The sequence below is a fragment of the Microtus ochrogaster genome, linkage group LG7_11, assembly GCF_000317375.1.
Source record: "Microtus ochrogaster isolate Prairie Vole_2 linkage group LG7_11, MicOch1.0, whole genome shotgun sequence".
NCBI classification, from domain to species: Eukaryota; Metazoa; Chordata; class Mammalia; order Rodentia; family Cricetidae; genus Microtus; species Microtus ochrogaster.
This window is the reverse complement of record NC_022032.1, coordinates 19334640-19345965: the sequence shown is the minus strand read 5'-3', so window position 1 is coordinate 19345965 and position 11326 is coordinate 19334640. Positions and strand designations below refer to the sequence as shown.

Sequence of the window (11326 nt, the reverse complement as noted above, 5' to 3'; positions counted from 1 at the left end):
TTTCTCTGTGGTTTTGGAGCCTGTCCTGGCACTAACTCTGTAGACCAGGCTGGTCTCGAACTCACAGAGATCCGCCTGCCTCTGCCTCCCGAGTGCTGGTTTCACTGTAAACTTTCATCTTCTGATTTACGAGCATTCCTTTAAATTTTAATGTATGTGAAAGTGGCTGCATTTTTTTTTAATGGAAACTTTGCATTAGTACAATGAGAAAACCTTATCAGAAATACAAATGAATAAAAGAATTTCAGTTGGTACAGGGCAGTTTTCCCTGGCTTCCTCGAATAGCTACTATTAGATCGCCCACTGGCTTCCACAGTGTTGAAGACACTAACGTGCTGTCTTGCTCTAAAGGATGTTCTGGGGGAGACTCCACTGCACAAGGCAGCCAAAGTTGGAAGCCTGGAATGCCTTAGCCTCCTTGTGGCCAGTGATGCCCAGATCGAGTGAGTATAAAATCAGGGGCTGCAGGCTTGGTTTTCTTGGATTCAACTCATGCTCCTCAAGCTGGTATTTTTATATTTTCCTTCATGTTATCTAATATTATCGAGTAAGTGGAAATAGATCCTGCACATTCAGGGGCGCAAGTCCTCCTCATGACAGATTCCACTGCAGTTTTAGCTTAGGAAGATTCTGCCTATAGAAGTTCTCGTATTCAACATAGAGAATTGAACACCAAATGCTCTTGTAGTCATTTAAATTTCTTCAAGAGTGAAGTATGATAATGGAATAAAAATGCAGTGGAATGTCCCAGTCACTGAGCATACGACAGTGGACAAAACTAAACTTCTTTAACTCCCACTCATGTGCGTGCGTGTGTGTACGTGCGTGTACGTGTGTGTACGTGCGTGTGTGTGTGTGTGTGTACGTGTGTGCGAGCGCCCGTGTGTGCTCGTACTGTGCTCCGCTCACAGCCCCTCAACCAGTACCTTTTTTTATTCTGTACCCAGTATTGCCTATGTGCTACAATTTCCACTGTTAGAAAAATAATAAACAATAATTTTCACGTTTGTCCAATTTCAGCTTATGTAATAAGAACGGGCAAACAGCTGAAGATCTTGCTCGGTCGTGTGGATTTCCAGAATGTGCCAGGTTTCTAACCACGATTAAATGGATGCGGTCGGCGAAGTCATTGTGTGACCCCTGTGCTCCGGTGCTCAGAAAGAAGCGAAGTGTGACAAGTGTGGAGAACAGAGCTCTGAAGAGGAAGTGCTGGTAAGGACCTTCCAGCGGCTCCTTTCTTTCTCCTTTCCGGATTCTCTTCTGGCAGAGTTTACTGTTGCTCTTAATATCAGCAGCACTCTGGTCAAAAGGTCCAGTAGACTTTTCTTAAAGTTTTACCCTGGGTCATAGTTACTACTTGCTAGCTTCTAGAGACCAAAATTTGTCCTTTGTGGTAGAAATTTGGGGCAAGTTTTTTTTTTTCAAAGATTATGTGTGTGTGTGTGTATGAATATGCACTTGTGTGCCTGTGTGTGTTCAAGGGTACTTGAGGAGGGCATGGGATTCCTTGGAGCTGGCGTACAGGCCAGGCAGGCATTTGCAGCATGTCTGCCTTGTTGCTTGGGTGCAGGATCCAAACTCCAGTCCTCATGATTATGCAACAAGCACTCTTAGCACTGAGCCATGTCTCCAGTCCCCTTAAAAATGTTTTTAATGTCAACATGTTTTTTTCTTTTCCCCCAAAACAGATACCTTGTTGGGAAAGAGGCCTGAGGAAGGCCTTCACTTCAGACAGATCTACAAGCCATGGCTGTGGCTTACCATACAGACAAACTCCTGAGGAGGAAAGCTTTCTTCTAAGTGAAGAGACATTCATGAATACATGTATTTACATGACTATATTTTGGCTGTGCATGTTTTGTTGTTTAACTTATTAAAGGACTATTAAAGGAATAGAAATATCTGAATTCTTTACTATTTTGAAAAAAAAAGTTTAAATTAAATCACAGCCAAGATTTAATTTAAAATTATGCTTGCTTTTATTAACATACAACAGCTCTTTCATATCTATAATCTTGACTCCAAGATAATTAAGTAGCATTTAAACAGCATTTGGTCGTTGAGGAAGGCATAAGTTATAGTACGCATCCTTGTTCCAGAAGTCTGGGCTCTTCCATCCACACCAACCCTAGATTTGGACGAAAGGAAAGAAAACCTTTTATAGCCCAAGAGTCCACGATGGAATCTGCAGGAAACTCTACCATGAAGCTCTGTCAACAGGACCCTAGCATGAGACTCAGACACAGGCCTAATTCAAGGACTTTCTAAGTGGAGCAAAGTAACTTTTGTCAACTTGATACAAGCTACCATCACCTGGGAAGAGGAACTTCAACTGGAAAAATGCCTCTCCCTCAAATTTGCCAGTGGGAAATTGTCTTTACTGATGATTGACGTGGGAGGGCCCAGTACTCTGTGGGCAGTGCCAGACCTGGGCAAGGAGGTCCTGGCTCACATAAAAAATCAAGCTGAGCAAGCCAGTAAGTGGTATTCCTCTGCAGTCTTCAGTTCTTGTCCCGACTTCTGTACTGTAGGATGAAGTAAACCCTTTCCTCTACAAGCTGCTTTGTTTATAGTGCTTATCACAGCAATAGAAAGTAAATCAGACATCCTTTCTACACAGATTTTTAAAAAGAACAAAGCAAAAAAATCTATAATACTTTAGAAGTCATCAAAAAAAATCACTTCCTTATAGCAATTGTTAGTCCAGACATTATACTCCATTAGTTCTAAGATAAAGGCAATCAGTAGGTGCGCCGGCTTTACTGGCAAACTTACGTAGTAGTCCATACAAGACTACATATGTGATGTACATATGTGCCATCCAGTGACACAGATATAACGAAATGGGAGAGACCCAAGCCAGTCCCATGAGTTCTGTTTTTCATCTTCACAGACTGTTTGCTTCTAGTCTTCAAGTTTAATCCTTTTCTCTAGCAAAGAGTATTTTTAGTGGTTTATTATAAATATGAAAGTTTTATCATATTTCTTCTAGGGTCACTCATTTCTCTACTTTCTCTTTGAGACAAGAGTCTTAAACTGTAGCCCAAGATGGCTTGGAACTTACTTAGTTTAGCCTGACCTTGGGCCAGCAGCACACCTCCTACCCCCACGCTGGGATTTCAGGTGTGTGCCACGTGGCCAGACTGATTTTATTAAAGGGAGCTGATGCCTGCCTGTATCACATCGAGGTCAATGCGGAATGCTTACGCTGAGACGCTGAGAGCCGAGTCACTCCCCTAGCTCCCAGGCTGCTGGTGCTGGGCATGGACCTGGAGACCCTAGACTAGAGTGTATTAGCTCTTTTTCAGTATGGAGAGGGGGAACTCACTGATCAGGCTGTTTTGTTAATTGTAAAAACTTAAGCAAGGTCAAAGTAGAAAATTAAAACATTGTACACTCTCTGCTTTGGGCATTTGAGTATTCTCACACAGACAGACCTTCTGGTAACCAAAAAGACATGGCTATGTACTTCCAGACAACCAGCCTGGGAAGGCATGCAGGGGAGCTCGGAGGAGGTGGGATGGCTAATCTTGGTGTCAACTTGACACACCTGGGAAGAGGGACCATGCGCAGAGGAACTGCCTGTCAGTCGGCCTGTGGGCACGAGTGGGCATTTCTTGATTGCTAGTTGGAAGAGGAGGGCCTAGCCCCCTGTGGGTAGTGCCAGGCATTAGGTAAGTGGTCCCGAGGAGTGTAAGATAGCAAGGCGAGCAATCCATGGAAAGCAAGCCAGCAGACAGGTCCTCCTTGGTCTGTTTTAGTTTCTGCCTCTGCTGTCTGAAGCCCTTGATGACAGCTTGTGATCAGGAAGTGTAAGCCAGACAAACTCTTTCCTCCCAAGGTGCTTTTGTTTTTATCCTCAACAGAAACTGAACTCGGCCAGGATGGTGAACTTTACTGCTCCATCATCTGCTGGAGTCCAGGAAGGCAGAGTTCACTGGTGCTGTGCCCTGGCTTCTGTGTGTTGTATGCATCAGAGGGTTAAAGGGCTTTCTGCTATTAAGTCATTCTACAAAAATGTAACTGGCACAGTTCTCACAGAAAGTAATCAGGGATGACGACTCCCCTTATCTAATGGCTTCAGGATAAATCATTCCATCAGCGGCAAAGCCCATTAATCAGCCAGAAAGAAGCACATTTATCACCCGTAACACGCCCCTGATGAAAACAATGAAGGTTTCTACCTGCTCTTAAGATAAAATCTAAACCCTTTTCTGTCTGCCCCACCACCGCCCCTCCTTACTGGGCTAAAGCACAGGAAGCTCATTCAGTTTGGGGGAACAGTCTATGCTTCCCTTCCCTCCATCTAAGGAGTCCTTCCACAGCCTTCTAAACCTAGATCTGCATACTTCTTGTCTGAGAATCCTTCTGGACAGCCCCCTGTCCTTCTCCAGGAGACTGAGGGATCCTTAGACATGCTTAGGACTACGGCTGACACTGACTGGGTATCATAAATGCCAGAAGAATCAAGATTTTGCTACTGAATAGGACAATGTTGCTATTATCTAAAAACAAACAAACCTATTTATTTTGTGTTTGTGGAGGTCAGAGAGCAATTTTCAGGAGTTGGTTCTTGTCTACCATGTGGGATCTAGGGAACAAACTCATGTTGTCAGGTGGGCAGGAAGCGTTTTTTTTTTTTTGTTTTTGTTTTTTGTTTTTTTTTATCTGCGGAATCATCTCCCCAACCTCTTATATGAGAATTAGCTGCCTGTAAATCAATTTAGATTTATGCCCCATGTAGTCAATATTATGTCAACAAATACTTCTACATTTGCCTCAACTTCCAATCTTTATAGACTGATCTATAAGTACATAGTGAGAAGTAATCACATCTCCATAATGACTGGCATTTTCTTAGCTATTGATTCACTGATTGTAAAATTATTACGGGTATGTGTGTATCTGTACTCAGGGTGTTGATACCCTGCAGCTGGAGTTACACGTGGTGGTGAGCCACAGAAAGTGTGTGCTGGAAACTGAACTCGCTCCTCTGTAAGAAGGGCAAGCGCCCCTAACCGCTCTGCCTTCTCCCCAGTCCTGGTTTTAAGTTTATTCTGCTCTTGTTTTAAGACACTGGCGAGACAGAACAACTGTACGTGCTACAAATCTGCAAGGGAAATAGGTCATGTTCTATTAGGAAGTTTAGTAAACAGCAAAGCTTTTATGAATGTTGTGCCTTTTGTGACTCCTGTTGTCTTTCCTACACAGAACACAGTTACACAACAGACTTACAAACACTGCTGTGAGGGCAGCTGCCCTAGGCTTCTCTTTGCTAACAGCCAGGGTCTTATATTTACGTGATACAGGCATTTACCTTTTCCAAGATAACTTGCAGATCTTCAGCACCTGTATAATGGGGGTCTAGAATCAGAAACTTTATCTGCCCTGTAGTTTCATTCCATGCGACTCCTAGTATTGTGTGAGCCAATACTCCTCCTCCTAGGGAAAAAAAAGAAAAAAAATATATATAATAGAGCATACATTAATTTCAACTGCTTATTCAGTTCAAATATAAAACTAATTGTTTTGCCTATTAATTAACTTAAGTAATACAGCATTTGAACAGTCTTCCCAATATTGTAAAATACCATGACGGCAAATACATTTGAAAGGATAAGATTACATATTTAATAGCTACTGTGTTACATTTGGAAATATGTAAGAAATACTTTGATGATATCTATAATCATACAAAGTTTATATTCTACTGCTATGTTCATAAAATTCCCTAAGATCAACTGAGAAAGGGCCACCAAGGGGCCAGCTCCTGCCAGTGAAGTAATGATCACTGAGGTGCCTCTCCCGGCGGACGCTCTTGCGTCTGCTAAGTATCTCCAGCCCATCCACCCATTAGGCTCCTGTGCTACTCTTCTGACATCCGCCTACCTTACACGTTCATCTTCTGTTTCAGAGAGTCATGCCTCTTTAGCTCATTTAGTCAAATCTTATTTTACAAGGAAACCCAGTGAAGGTAAGCAGTCTGTTGTGACATAGAATCAGCCAAGCTAGTGACAGAGTCATGACTCAGGATGCTCGGCCCAGTGGCTTCACCTTTTTAACAATACTACTCTTGGCTCTTTAAATGTTCAAACAGTTATCATTTCCTTTTTAGCACTTATTCTTGGTTACTAAATCTTTTCTGCAACTTCTCTATGCTTTGGAAATTAAAATGCTAAGAGTAGTGTGTCTAAGTTGACTCTAAAAATGTTTATACATTTGTTCTATGTATGCAGGTGTTTTGTTTGCATCTATGTCAGCGCACCATGAGAAGCACTGAAGAGACATGGGCTCCCTGGACCTGGAACCACTGGTGATTGTGAGCCACTGCAGGGGAACTGAACTCAGTTAAAAGCACTGGAAAAGCCACCAGTGCTTTCAACCCGTAAGCCATCACTCCGGACCCAATTTAAAATGACTAGTATTTATGTAATACTAAAACATTATACAAATAAGATTTACTTATTCTCCACTCAGCCAAAAGAGCCCAACACATCCAAAACAACTTACCAATCATTACTGGAGTGCCCACATTCTGGAAATGGTTGGCCAGTTCTCGTCCTTGAGAGGCCATTTCTGATCCTTGACTAAATAAAAAGAAATCGTCTATCAGATAACTATTTTCAGCATTCAGTCAAGTAATTAGTAAGGAAGGCAATGCTTTCAATATTTTTGTTTGTGAATCTGAAAAAAAAAATTAAGTGGCAGGGACCTGATTCAGATGCAACTTAGAGACTGTAAACCCTAAAATTTTCAGGATACTAACTAGGGAAGAAACAGAAAGACTCCATCTTTCTGCTTCTGGAGCTGCATAAAGGCTTTGGATTTTCAGCATGAGATTGGAGCTGGCCACCTTGTCATTCTTCACAGTCTATATATCCTTTCTGTCTTTAAACTAGGACCAGTGACACCAGCCTATGTGTAAGACAGAGGGGATTCTCTGGCTAATATATTCTTCTGTGAGAACTTCAAAGTGTTTGCAAGTGCACCGTATCATGGAGTGTTTGGGCAGACTAGGTCTCTCTCATTTTTGAGAAGAGAAAGACAGAAGAAGGAAGAGTACATATACTCCTCAGCACTCCAAGTTGAAAATACTGTGAGTAAAGATTTATTTAGTATCTCTAACATCAAACAGCGGAGCTTAGCAACACACCCATTTGTTTCCCTTAACGAGAAGGGAACCGGAAGCTAACTTGTTGCTACAGCCCACCGTCATCAGAGTACTGTACTGCATACTGAAAGATCAGATGAAAAGGCCAAAGCAAATTTCATATCCTTAGAAAGTAAAGAAAGAGGAAGAAATGGTGAGCTCAGTCATCAGTAGACCCATTACTTCTGCGAGTGAACCAGGCGGCATAAACCTGGTAACTCTCGGCCGGGCAGGGAACACACAAATATTTTAGTGTTTCGAAACCTTCTGTAATTTCTTAAAGTGTTTACTTTGAGTGTGCATGTGTTCACCTGCGCTATGGCACACATATGGAGTCCCACGAGTTAAACTCAGGTAGCCAGGCTTGGTGGCAAGTGTCTTTCACCTCATCAGCCCCGCACTTTAATTTTTAAAATAGTTCTTTACTACTTTATCTGCCATTATTTCTTACTGATTTTCACAGTTCCAACTGTGGGATTAAATGTACTTTAAGTACTTGGACGATAAATACTGTTACTGTAGTAACAATACAAGACAATTGTCAACAATACAAAACAAATGTCAATACAAGACAGTCTTTAACTATTTAACTTATTATTTAACAAAGTAGAAGAAAAGTCATTCCCAGTTTTCTTATGTTGTGCCTAGGAGTTGGGTGGGGTGGGATCCCCAGTAACTGCTTTGCCTAGAATAGCTGGTTATTATACAGGCATAGTCAGAATCCTCTTCTGGGGTGATAGAAATGGTCCCCAAACCACCTAGTACATTGGGCCATGTATTTACTCTAGTTGACAACCATGGTGTCCCTGCTCAAGGCTGTACAAGTGTGGTTCCTCAGGCCTCTGTCTCTCGGCCTCTGGGGGATATCTGTCATAGCCTGTGGAGTCTCAAACTCAGGAGCACTCCCTCCCTGAGCCAAGAAACTCTTGTCTCTCAGGGGACTTGGAGTGCTGACTGCAATAACAGTGTATCTTATTTATTTAGTAAATATTTTATACCATATGTGAGAAATCAGAGTATAACATTTATGGAGATGAAATTAAAAACTTCATAGATGTTTAATAAAAATGCAATTTATGGTCAGAGAAACTGATATGTGCTAATTTATATTTTCTCTTATTTATTAGAATTATAAAAAAATGTAAGTGAATATATTATTGGGTATGTGTTGGTTTATTAACATGTTTAACAAGAAAAAGAACAAAAGAAAACCACAATAGTCAGTGATCAACAGTGGTTTTCTCCTTATAAGACTTTTTGGAGATTTAAACATTAGAAAACTACATTTTATATCAGGAACTTTACCCAAAGATATTTATAAGTTTTCCTTGTATAGACTAAAATTAAGTCTAGAAAATACATGTATATATCACAGCTTGTTCTAAAAAGTGAGATTTATAAAGCAATGAGATAATGAGGAACAGTAATGATTGTAAATAAATAAAGAGAAAATGTCATTTGTCTATTATTTTAACAAAAATGATAAGCTGTCACTTTAGAAATGACATACCTGGCTTATGAAGTATCCTTACCTAACAAACAGTATTTTTGAAGTCACACCAATCAGTTGGTTTAGTACCAGCTGTACTTCAATAGATCCAATCCATTGCCGAGATCCCACAAATGTCGCTGGCTTGTCACCAGCATCAACAAGAGCCTTTATGTATTAAAAACACAAAAGATTAAAAAATCCATATGCAAGGTATCTATTAAAATTATATTAAGAGTATTTTAATTGATTACCAGTAAGATAATACTTTTTTTCAAAATAAAAATAAATCTATGCCATGGAGTAGTAATAATTATAATGTCATATTAAAAGCTAATGGAAAACAAATTGTTTTTAATTTAAAATGGCAAGTTCTGTACCTGCTGAATTTCTCTGTGTGTTGGAATGGACCTCTCTGTATATCCCTGGTGTCTGAACCATGAGCAGATTGTCTGTAGGGATCGATAAGCACAACCCCAGCCATTGTCATCTATCCGATCCTGCATATAATGATGATAAGCGTAGATGCCCTGGACCACAGAAATCTATAAAAAAGAAATGTAGTAAAATATTAAAGACAGAGTACATATTCTGTAGAAATGCCAGAGTAATATTTACTGTTGTAGAGCTAGACTTTTACTTTAGACAATGGTTCTCAACTTCTGGGTTGCAATCTCTTTCACAAAGTTCTTCTAAGACCATCAGAAAACACATTTACACTACAATTCATAGCAGTAGCAAAATTACAGTTAGGAAGCAGAAACGAAACTAATTTTATGGTTGAGGGGCACTACAACATGAGGAATTGTATTAAAGAGGGGCAGTACAGGAAGGCTGAGAACGCTGCTCTAGACCCTTATAAAATGTCTTCACAGAACAATGGCTTATTGTTATATTCTTTTAGTTGGTTCTTCGAAAAAAAATCAACAAAATAGACAAACCTTTATTCAAACTAACCAAAAGGCGGAGAGAGAATATCCAAATTAATAAAACCAGAAATGAAAAGGGGGACATAACAACAGACACGGAGGAAATACAGAGAATCATCAGGTCATATTTCAAAAACCTGTACTGCACAGAATTGGAAAACATAAAGGAAATGGACAACGTCTGGACAAATATCAGTTACCAAAATAAAATCAAGACCAGATAAGCAAATTAAACAGACCTATAACTGGTGAAGAAATAGAAACAAGTCTCCCAACCAAAAAAAGCCCAGGACCCGATGGCTTCAGCTCAGAATTCTACAAGACTTTCAAAGACAAATACTCCTCAAATTGTTCCACACAATAGAAACAGAAAGAACATTGCTAAACTCTTTTTATGAGGCTACAATTACCCTGATGCCCAAACCATATAAAGACATTACTAAGAAAGAGAATTACAGACCAATCTTATTCATGAACATTGATGCAAAAATACTAAATAAAAATACTAAATAAAATCAAATCCAAGAACACATTAGAACCATCATCCATCGTGATCAAGTTGCCTTCATTCCAGAGATGCAGAGATGGTTCAATATACAAAAAAATCTGTCAATGTAATCCACCATTTAAACAAACTGAAAAATAAAAATCACATGATTATCTCATTAGATGCTGAAAAAGCTTTCAACAAAATACAACACCTCTTCATGATAAAGGTCTTGGAGACAGCAGGAATACAAGGAACATACCTAAACATAATAAAGGCAACATACAGCAAGCCAACAGCTAACATCAAACTAAATGGAGAGAAACTCACAGCAATTCCACTGGAATCAGGAACAAGATAAGGTTGTCCACTCTCTCCATATCTATTTAATATAGTTTTTAAGGTCCTAGTAGAGCAATAAGACAAAAAAAGGAGATCAAGGGGATACAAATCAGAAAAGAAGAAGTCAGCTCTCATTATTTGCTGACGATATGATAGTTTACATAAGAGACCCCAAAAATTCTACCAAGGAACTTCTACTACTCATAAACACTTTCAGTAATGTAGCAGAATACAAGATTAACTCAAAAAAACATCAGTAGCCCTCCTGTACAGAGATGACAAATGGGCTGATAAAGAAATCAGAGAAACATCACCCTTCACAATAGCCACAAATAGCATAAAATATCTCAGAGTAACTCTAACCAAACAAGTGGAAGACTTGTATGACAAGAAATCTAAATCTTTGAAGAAAGAAACTGAAGAAGACACCAGAAAGTGGAAAGATCTCCCATGCTCTTAGGTAGGTAGACTTAACATAGTAAAAATGGCAATCTTACCAAAAGCAACCTACAGATTCAATGCAATGCCCACCAAAGTCCCAGCAAAATTCTTCACAGACCTCGAAAGAACGGTACTCAACTTCATATGGAAAAGCATAAAACCCAGGATAGCCACAACAATCCTGTACAATAAAGGAACTTCTGGAGGCATCACAATTCGTGACTTCAAACTCTACTACGGAGCTACAGTAATGAAAACAGCCTGGTAACTGGCATAAAAACAGACAGGGGGACCAATGGAACCAAATTGAAGACTCGGATATTAATCCACATACCTTTGAACACCTGATTTTTGATAAACAAGCAAAAAATATCAAATGGAAAAAAGAAAGCCTATTTAACAAATGGTGCTGGCATAACTGGCTATCAACATGTAGAAGAATGAAAATAGACCCATATCTATCACCATGCACAAATCTCAAGTCCAAA

General features: G+C 39.8%; 2 protein-coding genes across 4 annotated transcripts in view; one reads left to right on the top strand and one right to left on the bottom strand.

Annotated features, from left to right (window-relative positions):
* The window catches only part of Ankrd37 (ankyrin repeat domain 37), a 3598-nt gene extending 1647 nt beyond the window's left edge, over window positions 1-1951 (top strand). The window contains exons 3-5 of one of the 2 annotated variants that reach the window (XM_005362578.1): window positions 352-443; window positions 1021-1212; window positions 1689-1884. In XM_005362578.1, coding sequence (XP_005362635.1) covers window positions 352-443; window positions 1021-1212; window position 1689 — 285 coding nt within the window. In that variant the 3' untranslated portion in view covers window positions 1690-1884. Of the gene's footprint in view, window positions 1-351; window positions 444-1020 lie in introns of both variants that reach the window. The other variant, XM_026786970.1, reaches the window with a different exon arrangement.
* Window positions 1952-1970: 19 nt separating this feature from the next.
* Window positions 1971-11326, bottom strand: part of Ufsp2 (UFM1 specific peptidase 2) — a 23274-nt gene continuing 13918 nt past the window's right edge. For both annotated transcript variants that reach the window (XM_005362574.3, XM_013352052.1), the window contains exons 8-12: window positions 9020-9184; window positions 8683-8807; window positions 6511-6587; window positions 5318-5442; window positions 1971-2128 (exon numbers count right to left, since the gene is read on the bottom strand). In XM_005362574.3, coding sequence (XP_005362631.1) covers window positions 2042-2128; window positions 5318-5442; window positions 6511-6587; window positions 8683-8807; window positions 9020-9184 — 579 coding nt within the window. In that variant the 3' untranslated portion in view covers window positions 1971-2041. The remainder of the gene's footprint in view (window positions 2129-5317; window positions 5443-6510; window positions 6588-8682; window positions 8808-9019; window positions 9185-11326) is intronic.